The sequence below is a fragment of the Triticum urartu genome, chromosome 7, assembly GCF_003073215.2.
Source record: "Triticum urartu cultivar G1812 chromosome 7, Tu2.1, whole genome shotgun sequence".
Lineage (NCBI taxonomy): Eukaryota > Viridiplantae > Streptophyta > Magnoliopsida > Poales > Poaceae > Triticum > Triticum urartu.
Genome location: NC_053028.1, coordinates 162,833,815 through 162,846,841, shown reverse-complemented (window position 1 = coordinate 162,846,841; position 13,027 = coordinate 162,833,815). Strand labels below are relative to the sequence as shown.

Below are 13,027 nucleotides of genomic sequence, written 5' to 3'. Positions count from 1 at the left end.
TGGCAGCGTCGTTGCCGAGTGAGGGAACGTGACAAAGGCGGGGCAGCTCGGGGACAAAAGGCGGGCAGGAGGAGGATGGATACGCCCGGCCAGGTGGCGCCTGGACGCGGTGCATGGGCGCTGCGTTGCGTGTGAATATCTATCTATCTATCTGGCTTCTGTTCCTGTGATGCTCCTCGTTTGGGCAGCGGTTCGAGGTTCTGGTGGTGGATGTGTACGAGCTTCCAGCTAAAAGTTTGCTTGTTTGGGCTCCCACCGGTTTGATCTAGAGTAGTATTTGACTTTGGCCGTTCAACTATTTATGGCAGTGCCTTTTTTTCTAGAAGCCATGGAAATGACGTGCGTTTACACGATGAAAAGGAGAATACAACCTAAATGCTTGTTCATAAGTTGAGTTATTCAGTGATGAGCTGAACTGCTCTAGAAAAGAGGCCCAGAGAGTTGAAACCATGCTTCCGTACTACTTCAGGTCTTTTCAAGTTCGCTTGATTCTTGACATGAAAAGGTTTCTAGAAATCTCTTGCCATGAAAAGGTTTCTAGAACGAGACACCAAATTATACATGGGAATGCTCTGAGTCCTTGATTGTTAATTAAACTTTTTCAGTGAATATACTAAAAGACCTAAGGCGTTCACAAGGTAGAGTGCGAAGATATTCCCTCTATTCCAAAATAGATGTTATTCTGGATTTTGTGACGAGCAACTTTGATAGTTAGTCATCGAATATTGTAAAGGTATTTTCTTTTCATGAGAGATCAAGTGCTACAACTATTATGAAACAAATTAAAATGTTTTTCCTCCTATTAATTAGTTGTGATCAAAAGTCAAACGTACATATTTTATTTTTTTTGCAAGACAAGATGCATTTTAAGATTGATTGTAAACCACCTTGTGGTTGGATGGTCAGAGGGACATCGGTATCTCCAGTCCACCGGAGTTCAAGTCATATACTCCTACTTGACATTGATGTTCGTATTTTTCTGTATTTTTTCAGGTATTCTGATGATGTGTGTTTAGTGGGAGGAGACGTTTCCACCGGCTACGAAGGCGTTTGACCGCGTTCAAGAAAAGAGATGGTTGTAGTAATTAGTGTCTCTTTTTTTAGTATTACCTCTGTTCCTAAATATAAGTCATTTTTAGATATTTTAATAAAAACTACATACGAATGTATATAGACATACTCCATTTTGTGGTGCCAAGCTGACCATAAAAGTGCGACAAATTCATTTTCGTAAGGCTGGTCATGGTGGGGAGTAACTTATACTAGTGTTATGCATATGCCACTAGTCTAAATTACTACCTTCATAGTGCAAAGTATCATAGTAGTAGTGTCATAGATTGTTTCATTTATTACCTTATAGATTCATTTTGCCTCGGGAAGCGCTATGTTACAGTAACATATTATGTGGGTGTTTGTTTCAAGGGACTTTTTTGTGTAGGGACTAGAAAAAGTCCCTCTTAGAGACTTTTTTACCAAACGGGAGGGGCTTTTTAGGGACTAAACTAGGCATTTGGGACTACATGAAGAAGACTCTCAAGGAGAGTCTCTTTGAGACTTTTCCAATAATGCTCCTCCATGCACCCATTGGCCCGCTATCCCATGGTGTTGTTTAGTTGTTATTTTTCTATATACTAGAGGCAACATGGTCATTTAATAACCTCTAGGAAGGGACTAGGGACTTTTTAGTCTCTGAAAACAAACAGGGAGTGACTTTTTAGGGACTAGAGACTTTTTAATTGGGACTAGAAAAAGTCCTAGGACTAGAGAACTGAACACCACCTATGTTACTCCAAACATCTTTCTCATCATTAAATACTTGCCACATAAGCAAAATTGTCTTGAAGTGTGTTAAGTTACTACCTAAATTACTCCCACTATAGCTAGCCTATCTAGCACGTACTAGTACGGCTACAATCAATTGTCAACCATAGAACGCACAGGATCTCCTCGTTGAATCCTTATCTGCGGCCAGCAAGGCCCCGCGGTCCATGGACCGCGCGCACGCGAGCGGGCGGGAGGTCGGACGAAGTGGGAATCAAGCGCGTTGGCTGGAGCATCTCCGGCTTCGCAGCTGCTTCTGTCCCTCCCCTTCCCGCTCCAGTCTCCCGGACGGCGCTCACGTCGGACTCCTCACGCGCCTAGCCCCCGCGCACGCGCTCCCCACTCTTTTCTTCCACTCCTACTCCCGTCCCGGCCCGTCCCGTCGCGCAGACCATGCCCGACTGCTAAAACACACACGACGATGCCCTAAACAATCTAGTAGTAGTAGTAGCGCCCACGTTCATCAAAGTCCATCTTTTCCATCGCCCGTTCGCCCTTATCAGTCGCCTCTCGTTAGGTGCCCACCAGCACCAGGCAGGCTCCAGGTCCTATTCTATAACCGGAACCTAATTTCATCATTCCTCAGTGGAGGTTACATACGGTCTTCGATCATTACAGTGGAGGTTGTGGTCAGTGTGTACACGTACACGTCAAGCTCAGCTTTTTTCCGGTGGGCTGTGGCGCCGGTAAAAAAACTTGCACGCTGCGACCGGGTCCGAGAGAGCGAGAGAGATACTACTACCACTGTGCTTGCCGTCTCGGTTGAAACTCGAAAGGCGACGACGACGGAGCGCGTGGCCGTGAGGGCAACGGCAGCGCGCACGCACGCGTGGCACGGGGCGCTCCGCCTCCACTGCCTGGCCCTGGCGCGCGCGGCGGCGCCGCTCTGCTTTTGCTGGTCGGTGGTGGATTACTGCGGAATCTATCCAACTATCCGATCGAGACTGACTGACGTGGGTGCGCGCGTCGGTCGGTGCCGGAGGTCGCCGGCGCTGACCCGGGACGCCGCTGCCTCGTGCCACGCCAATGACGTGATACATTAATCATCCCGGAGGTAAGATGCATGTGCATGGCCGAGTAAGGGCTTGTTTGGTTTCAAATAAGTCACCAACTTATAAGTCGAAAAGTGAAAAAGTGATTTATTTTGCCAAATAGATCCGATTTATAAGTCACCTCAACTTATAAGTCATAAGTTGCTCCACCCCAACTTAATACTTATAAGTCACCCCTTTTTGTGTGGGTCCCATCACCTGCATGATGTTGATTGGTGTGGAAAGGTGTGTCAGGTGACTTATAAATCAGGTGACAACCAAACAGGCGTGACTTATAAGTCAATAGTTTTAAGTCACCTGACTTATAAGTCGGGTGACTTATTGAAACCAAACAGGCCCAGGCCCTAAAGTATCTCATCTTCTCTTCTCTTCTGACGTACGGGCAGGGCAGCACGGGGTTACATGGGAGCATGGGCCGGGCGGCGGCCGACTTTCTGACGACGCCGCCGACCACCCAATTGATCACCCCCGTCGTCACCGCCGATCCCTAGGCCCTAGGGCTAGGGCCGTCACCAACCACGAGACGGCTCGACATTTTGCGCGGTTATAAACCGGCAGAAGCACCGCTGCGCGTGCTGACGGGTAGGATTAAATAAAGTAAGTAAATCCGTCGTCATATGATAGGAAAATAAAATGGACAGAGGTGGTGCCGTGCACGGACGTGCCAGGCAGGCCGTAGGCCACTGCTTCTGCGAAGCGTATTTTGTTTTTCACGGCCGAAAGACCGTACCGCCGACACGCTCGCTCGTAAAGAAACCTGGACTCGTTCGTCTGCTTGTAAATCCACAGCTCATCTTCACGCAGTGTACAACGGGCCGTGCGCAGGTGCGTGGCTGTGGTTGACACAGCGGCGCCGTGTCCGATCTGCGTCATCTGGTCCCTCTGGCTGTGGTCCAGTACGCCACGCCCTCTCGCACTCGCCACCGCTTACGAGGTACAGTACTACTAGTAGTAGTAGGACACTCGGTCCGGTCGAGAGCCACGGCCGACGTCTCGTCGGCAGGGCCACCGCCCACAAACAGTGACGCACCGTCTCTCTTCTTTAGAAAACTCTTCTCCTTTTGCAGGTTTCTTTAGAGAACTCTTGATATATTCATCTTCCGTCAGGGTAATACAACGAACATCAAAAAATAAAAAAGATTATATCCAAATTCTTAGGCTAATTAGTTATGACTATAAACACTGAAGTGAGCCGAAGGCATGCCGTCGTCATCACCGCTCCACCTCCGGAGCCGGACAAAACTTGTTAAAGTAGACATTTGAAAAGCCGTCATGCTAAAACTTCATAGGACTAGTGCACCAGAACAGCAACTGCCACCAACGAGAAGACGCATAGATCGAAAGGATTCAACATAAAGACACACGAACGAAGACCGGATCCAAACAGATCCACCAAAGACAACCGCCGACCAAATCCTGCAAGATCCATGGAGACATACAATCACACGTGTTCCGGTGATGCTAGACGCATCATCGTAACAGGGGCTAAGCGTGAAGAACATACGTACAGTCTCTTCCCCGAAGAATTTTTGATCGTATAAAAAAGGACATGAATATCTGCTTAACGTTTGCTGGAAGAGAAATTGCCAACGAAAATGACATGCGGGTATCTTCAACGCCGACCTTTAAATCAAACACCATATTCATCACAGACCAGTGAGACTAATCAGCGGACACTGATGAACCAAGCGGAGAGGTGTTTAATACTGGCCGGCAGACGGATGGCGTCGGCATGCGGGCGCCTGACTAGGTTCTAGCAACTGAATTCTGTTCCGATCTAATAGAAATTTGTGACCGGTGTAAAATGCTGCAATGCTTGATATATGCATATAACATCTGCGTACATGCTGCCAATTTGCTTCCATCCACTAGCAAATACTTCCTCCGTAAACTAATATGAGAGTGTTTGGATCACTACTTTAGTGATCTAAACATGTAGTGATCTAAACACTCTTATATTACTCCCTCCGTTTCAAATTACTCGTCGCAGAAATAAATGTACCTTGAACTAAAATACATCTAGATACATCCATTTTTGCGACGAGTAATTCGGAACGGAGGAAGTAGGTTACAAAGGGAGTACATCCTAATATGGATTGCATACAGAGCAAAATGAGTGAATCTACACTCAAAATATGTCTATATACATCCGTATGTAGTCTATATTAAAATAATTAAAAAGACTTATATTTAGAAACGGAGGGAGTAGAACATAATTACAACATTAGTATGGGAGATCTCACATGCACTGCAAGCTCCCGGTCAAAAGGCACTCTGCAGCATTGTAGCATTCTCCTCGGCAATATGACTGCAATCTGGTGCGACAAAATAATGTCTGTCTAATAGAAATGTCGATGAAAAAGAAACCACCCAAGAAGCAGCACACATTGACCGAAGCACATACGCGTCGTGGTTGAAACACAACGTTTCTACAATAAAAGAAGCATATAATGACAATGGTTGAAACAAAATAATCACTGCTATACAGATATTTGCCACTAATAAAATCAGAAAAGACGGTAACACAAAGAAATATATTGATGCTGTCACAACATATATGACATGCATGGTTAGTATAGTAAAATTGATTTTGCAAATTGGTATGCTTGCTGTGCAAAATTTAGGTGCAGAAATTTGTCGTTCATTAAACATTGCTATTTTACCGAAAATACCATCTCTACGTTAGAAGCACACCGCAGAAATCAAGGAACCATGATTGACAAGAAGTGAAAGCATATGTATATAAATTCGCAAATTTACATGTTCGCGGCAGAGCATTCGTACATTAGAAGCACATCCGAGGAACCACAAAGTCATTGACTTGTGGGTTTTTTAAATTTTCCATGCACCCATACCCTTTGCATGTTCTTGCCATTCTTTCGATTCACTGATCTGACACAGCAGTATTCCAGCTCCAACTGCACACAGATAATAAGTAAATACATGTGAGTGTCATATAAGCTGTAGACACGTATTGAAAAATGAAACTGAAGCAAATAACAAAATTAAGGAAATGAAAAGATTAAGTATTAATTAGATAAAGCAGGGCAATTTTAGAAGCTTGAGTATTCTATAGTCTCACCTAAATAGCTTGGCGTAATCATGGTCATAGCTGTTTCCTGTGTGAAATTGTTATCCGCTCACAATTCCACACAACATACGAGCCGGAAGCATAAAGTGTAAAGCCTGGGGTGCCTAATGAGATCCACACAAAAGATAATGTCAGCAAACATACGGAACAATCAACAAATCATGCTTATATTGTTCGCTGACAGTTGCATACTATTAAGGAACACAGAGGGTGTAAAGGGATAGCTCAGATGCTAAAAGCCTGATCAGGGTGACCCTGGACCTACTGTGGTGGTATATAGGGACAGATAGGAACTTAATATATTCCTTGTGATAATGGTTTATTTCAATAGCCAGTCCCTAACAACAGATATCTAGAAGACAACTGAATACAACGACTCTACAAGATAAAACGAATAGATGAAATGAAATTGGCAACTAGATAAAACTGTCCTGTGCATGGACATCTTGATGTGCCTGATGCAGGTGCAACTGACTCAGTACTGTTCAAAGTAACCTTCCATATTAAATCATTGAGATTTTAGAGTTACCTCTAGTAGCCCAGCAGCATGAAAGAGTTCTCTTACAGTGTCCAACGAGAAGAAATACGAATAGGTGCCATCAGCACGCATATATTCCCGAAATCCCACTCTTTGGTGAGGCAAGAATCGAAGCATTGTCATGTCATAAACGCCTAATATGGAAACAAGAAGATTTGTCAAGAAGGGATTGTTTATAAGTAAATTATACAAGTTAATACCATGCCTGAGATGTTACCATAATCCCTGAACAAAACAAGGCCGCCTGGTTTTAGAACAGACACACAACGCTCTAGAGTAGCTGAAATTGTGTTGAAGGGTATGGCTGACAACGTAAATATCTGTCAACGAAAAGACAGTATTATTAACCAAGTATAGATGTGGGCACCAATATGAGGGTTTGGATTTCCCATTTAATACATCCAAAATTATAATATTTATTATAACTTCTGCAAATAGAAATCCGATCACACCATGATGTCAATTTTAAAAGTATAACTGAGCTGAATCTAATGCTGATGCAGATGCTCTGGCTGAAGGGAGGGAGAATGATAGATGGTAGAACAAAATTCACTAACCATGGTGATAAAATCTATGCCGCCAACACAACACTGATCTTCTTTCAGCGAGATTGAGTTTTTCCCCCTTACATAAAGATGACTTGAATCTGGAAGGAGCGACATAGATGAGTTCAATATTATGCAATTTTTTTGCTTTGAAATAGACAATATATAAACAAAGTACCTGGTGAGAGATCAACAACCTTTCCATCTGAACTTTGACAACATTTGCAGAACAACCAACCTGGAAAATTTTCTCTAGAAACGTCCAGCAAAAAAGGGTGGAACCTATCCTTGGCATCTACCCCCTGTGTATTACACACAATCTCATTTGCTTTCTCTAGAGTGTCTTCACTACAATCACAAGCATAGACAGTGATGCTTGGACTACATCTGCACAAATTGTTCATTATGACTGTCATCATCATTAGCAATAGTCCTTGTGTGTTCACAATAAATGTTCATCGACTACGAAACAACGACTACTCGCAACTTTATTCTATCCGTGTGTTTTGCTCTAAATGCCTTAAAGAGATATGATCAGTGCCGTAAGCGTGCAAACTGCAAAAAGAAAAGCAAAGGTCCGCATTGCATGCAATAAACTTAAAGGGAAGGGAATTGCCAGGGTTGGCACACCGAAGTATTAAATAATAAGAGTTCAAGCACCATGGGTCGTGGGCAAACAAAGAACGGCGCAAAAATGTTATGCTTCAGGATCATATATGCACAGGCATCTTGCAGCCTCTGCTGGTTTCATCCGGACCTAGACAGTAGTAACTATTTACTTCATCGAAAGGCCTCTCTTGCCTAACAAACATCTTGTGATTTTGGTGGTCATTTATTAATAACTGCTCACCCCTTAAGCATACTCTTTGACAGCTCTGCATGATTTTCTGAGCATTCCTCAAAATGCGTAAAAGGTTCATCGTACGCCACAACCCACAAGTCTCAATATCAGATAGCCAAACAGAGTAGCTGCTCAATTGCAGATGGGCTCTGTTAACCACCTCAATTTGATTGCCAAACAGAGCAGCTAAACCAATGTCTAGAGGGATATAGTCATTGTTCAGTGCACTCAGGTCCAAAGAATTTGGACCAAATACTAAACATGAGCTGATTAAGTGGGCGGATGTGCTAGCATCTATCCACGACAATTTGGAAGGATGGCTCGAGCTCCATAGGCAGTGACTACCAGTATAAGCCAAGGGCGGTGTATTGTATTTTTGTTTTGAGCTATACAGTAGAACAAAGCCCCACTGCAACTTTTCTTTATTTATATATGGTGTGTTGTATTGGACTGAACCACTAATATTGCAATTGCATCCCCAATCCCCTTCCTTCCTCTTGAATCTACTATGTTTTTCCTGAATCTTCACTTTGATCTCCCTCTTCCTCAAAGTCGTCCCTCACGATCTTTGCATGTGCCTTGATAAATGGTCACATTCAAAGCTAGCGGGCTTGCGGCTATAAGACTACTGCAATATGATACAATAAATATTCTGCATTGAGAGAACCTATTAGCAATAGATTGATTTTACTGAAATGAAATTACAGATCCGAGAACATTACCGTAGAATGGGGACAACAGTGCTTCCATTCCCACACCCAACCTCTAAAACCTTTGCACATCCTTTGCTGTTAAGCAGTTCAGGAAATTCCTTCAGCAAATACCTTCTTTCCTAACAAAGTGAGATGGGATCTTAAATTGATTTGCAGGAACAAATGATATGAACTCGTCAGTTCTTCCTACTCAAAGTCCTACTACATTAGTTCACATACATATTTGCCTAGCAATCAATAAGGTGATGTATAACACTTTAATTTGATTTTTCCAAAGCTTATGGGTAAACAAAAAACAGAAAATGAAAAAAAAATGCACAAGACCAAAATTGATCATCTAACACACAGGTTGCGACATGAGAGCCGTGGTTAAAAACCTACCGTATTATTTTTTCAAAGCTAAACGAAGATGTATTTTGTCAATCCCCCTAAGTTCAGTCTGCTGTAGATAGCAACACCGTATCTCTATAAATATCGCTAGTCTTGATCCATACTAACAAGATGCTGCTGACACGAGAGTCCTTGGTGTACATATTGGTATACCCACATGGCCACTTCATACATTATCACCTAGTAAAAGTTCCCATTCCATAAGAATGAACAAACGGACAATCTTCTGGTATTTGCGAATTTGGTGATAATGGTAGAGAGTGTCGAACACTGCTACTCAGGAAATAGTTTCATTCTAATTGCTCATTCGACGCTTTAGTTATAGTCTGTCTTCACTCATGAAAAAAATGGGAAGGAAAGTAATCTAGTCTCCCTTCTCTCGCCTTGTGGAGCACACATGCACTGTTACTTTGATGGTGCTTTGTCTAGCTGCACGGCTTAACTCCAAGGAGTGCAGTCGTTTGCCCGATAAAGAAATGCAACCTTGCACTAGTCCATGAATCTGAACATTCTCTACCAATGTGATCTAGTAGTTCATATTCCTACCGAATTGATAGGTGAAATACAATAAGAAGGTATTTCGCACAAGGGGCCGAGGAGAGAAGGGGAAATAAGGAACCTTGAAGAACTTGCCGGAGGCGTGGCGGCGGTGGAAGCTTCTCCAGGCCTCCGATGACGGTGGCTGCGGTGAGGCGGTGGTCGTGGGGAAAGGGGACAGGTGGTAGGAGAAGGAAGGGTTGGCTTCCACATCCGCCCGGAGGTCCTCCCACTCGAAGTCGTGGCAATGGTACTCGGCCTCCGCCTCTTTCTTGGTGATCCCCAGTTCACCACCCCCGTCCATGGTAGTCACCGTCTTTCTTCGCTGCGACCGAACTCGCCTCAATCGGGGGCGGCGGCGCTGGGTCGGCGATGAGGACTAAAGAGATGCAGGGGAGAAAAGAACTGGCTGGCTGCGCGGTAACGAGGAAACGGCGCCGTCGGCCAGCGAGGCCAAGATTGGAGAGCAGGAGCGGCGGAGGTTGGGGGCAGAGCAAGTGGAGTAGATCGGTAGGTTCAGGTCGAGAACATATCCGGTGAAACGTTCAGGGTCATATGAAATGAAATGTCATGCATCTAATTCTAGGAAAAAAAAATGTCATTTAGTTTATACGATATGAATCTTTTAATTAGGTTTGAGTTTTCTTTTTTGAAATGTGAAGAATCAGTACAAATTCTACATAGAAATATGAATCCATTCTTACAAACCAAAGAGATTTTTATTCGCAAAAAAAAACCAAAGAGATTTGAAGAAATAAAAATTCTAAATGAATCCTATAATATACAATTCTAACAAAATTCTTGTAAATCAAAGGAATACCATTTTCTCATTTTGATAACCGTTAGATCGAGGAACCGGACACACCAATAGATCACATGGCGTGTTGCTGGAGCGGCGGATCTGGCCCAATGAGTCAAGGAGGGCCAAATGTGATATTGCTCATATAAACTTATCTTTGTAATATTTTTTAACTTTTATTTGTTATGATATAAAGGCTGTTGGCAAATTCATCACTGGTTTGCAGTATCCGCTACTGAGTTGCTGCAACGGTTTATGTATCGCCGACTTCATCACACATTTGTGACGGTTTGCGTTTCGACAATTGATGACGGCTTGCATTTCTTTTTCCGGGGTGATGCCCTAACTGTTCGGATGTTGCCTTTCTACCAGCAGCTTTCAATTTCAATTTCAGACTTAGACAAGCACAATTTGTACATATGTGTTCTCCGGGGCCTTTAGGGCGGACTATCCGGATGTGCAAGTTCCGCATAAAATGGCTAGTTTCCAACCCCATCTATGAATACCCCTTCCCACTTTGGATAGGGTACTCCTTGTTCATTCTATTCCGGATCTACTTCGTCCAAGCTTTCTCCACTCTCTGCCAACCCTAATCATTTGATTTTTTGTAGAGATTTTGGAGTGGAGCTAACTCTAGCAAGGTTCATCCATTACCCTCTGTTTGACCATTCACTTTCTTGTTTGAGCAAGATTTGAAGCTTTACACTTGTCTTGTTATTCTTGAAAGTTGGAAACTCCTGGGTGGTAGGAGTCATCGATGAGAATCCGAGCTTATTGATATCCCCGGAGTTTGTATGGACTTTGTGGCCACCCCAAGGTCAACAACTAGTGGTTGAGCATCGCCTTTGTAGTGGTGGCTCAAGAAGAAGAGAATGGGTCTTTGTGGTGTTGGGAATCCTTTGTGGTGGCCCCAGCTCTCAAATGATGATTAGCTTCCCTTTAAAGAAGTGAACATTGGCATACATCTTCGTCTCTGCATGACTTAGTTATCTCTATACGTGATCTTTGTCACTTGTTATTGTTTATCTTTGGTCATGTGACCTTGCAAGTGTCATATAAGTTGTCCTCACCATAGTTACATCAAGGTATCCTTATATTCCACCAAGCCTAACTTGTAAAGAAAAGGAGCTAAAATGTGTAGAAGACCTATTCACTCACCCTTTAGGTTACTCGACCCTTTCAATTGCTATAAGAGCCAAGGACTCTTTCTAAGGGCTTCACCGCCTTAAGAGTGTGATGGCCGAGAAAAAGGGTGTGGCCAGAGAATTCTAGCCAAGCCATGAAGATTTACTCACCCACCGACATACATAAAATGATGTTAAATTACCGAAAAAGGGTCCCCCCCCCGCTTTGTATTCCAAAGCAAACCATCATTGTACATATCGCAATACTGGGGCGAGCAGCACAACATGCCCAAATAAAAAGAAGAAGAAAAAAATGCCAACATCGCAAACTCGACAAAGTGCGGAAGACCCACGACCGCTGCGTCCTCCGGAACCAAACCACCACAGCCCGAGGCTCCGATCTACCGCGAACTAAGCAGCACCTCTAAGAAGGGATGCGACATCGACGACGCTGCTGCCCGGACAAGTCCTAGGGTTTCCCCAGTACGCGGAGGGAGGTGGGGGATAGCTACTCCCGACACCCTCTAAGAAGGGATAGTGGCACCCGCCGGTGTCACCGCATCGGAGCCGGACGAACCGGCAAGGATTTCTCCCGCACGCCAAACCCCACCAGCCAATCGGAGCCAACTAGTCAAACCATCACCCAACTATGCGCCATCACGGTTGCGCCACCACCAACACCGTCTCGCTGCGAACACCACCACGAGGCCAAGAAGACCGGAGAGAAGATCCGAGCGATAGGAGCAGCAGCATCAAGGCCGAACGGGAGGGAACCACCTCCACCGCCGTCGTGCGGTAGCCGTCCGGACACGGCAGCGGGGCATACCAGGCCACCCCTGGCCCGGCCAGGCCCGAAACGGGCCCGCTAAGCCCCGCCGGCCATGCTGCAGCAAGTTGGTGTCGACGCCGCCAGCAACCCGCCGATCATCACCGCTCGCCACCGCCTCCTGAAGGCCACGCCGATGCCACACCTGTCGCCGGCCCGCCCCGACCAACATGGAGCCCGAAGGGCCCAGATCTGGACCGAGCGGGCGCCGCCGCGCTGCCCCGCCGCCAATGGCACCGCCGCCGCCCAGAGTCCGCCCCCGCCTGCGACAGGACACCCCGCCGCCGCGCAGGACCGCCGCCGCCTAAAGACACCGCCCGGAGCCGCTCCGTCCCGCGCCGGAGAAACCCTAGACGGGGAAGGGCCGGGGGCCGCCGCCACCAACATCGCCCGGGCCAGGCCCGAGGCGGGCGCCGACGACGGAGGCAGGGAGGAGGAGGAGGGAGGGGGACGCGCGTGGGGAAGGAGGGAAGGCGCGACCGGCTGCCCGCGGGGGCGGCGCGGTCGCGGACGAGAGAGGATGTCCAAGCTCTTTTCCAAATTCATGATGTTAGATTATAGCGTCGAAATGGGCAATCACCAACATAGTTGTGAAACTCTTCTCTTTCGTTCCATAGTGGTGACGCTTCTGCCTCACAAACGGTAGAGACTCCAATCAAGGTCGATAGTGGTGTTCCTACACCTATCTACAAGCAAGCCAGTTGGAATTACACACCACCACCACCACCTTCTGCCCCTCAACATTACTAT

The 13,027-nt window shown here is 45.6% G+C and overlaps 1 protein-coding gene across 4 annotated transcripts; it reads right to left on the bottom strand.

Annotated features, from left to right (window-relative positions):
- Positions 1-4,651: 4,651 nt before the first annotated feature.
- Positions 4,652-10,057, bottom strand: LOC125522630 (tRNA N(3)-methylcytidine methyltransferase METTL6). Of its 4 annotated transcripts, none has more exons than XR_007289859.1 (8): positions 9,611-10,057; positions 8,611-8,720; positions 7,226-7,434; positions 7,060-7,148; positions 6,720-6,822; positions 6,494-6,636; positions 5,634-5,791; positions 4,652-5,302 (listed from the first exon to the last, which is right to left on the bottom strand). XR_007289859.1 is itself a non-coding variant. In XM_048687672.1 (8 exons), the coding sequence occupies exons 1-7, from the start codon at positions 9,830-9,832 to the stop codon at positions 5,687-5,689; spliced, it is 981 nt and encodes a 326-aa protein (XP_048543629.1). In that variant the 5' UTR covers positions 9,833-10,057; the 3' UTR covers positions 4,652-5,302; positions 5,658-5,686. The 4 variants fall into 4 exon arrangements, 3 of the variants coding, with proteins under 3 accessions (XP_048543629.1, XP_048543630.1, XP_048543631.1); XM_048687672.1 differs by having other exon boundaries at positions 5,658-5,791; XM_048687673.1 differs by having other exon boundaries at positions 4,652-5,188; positions 5,658-5,791.
- Positions 10,058-13,027: the final 2,970 nt, after the last annotated feature.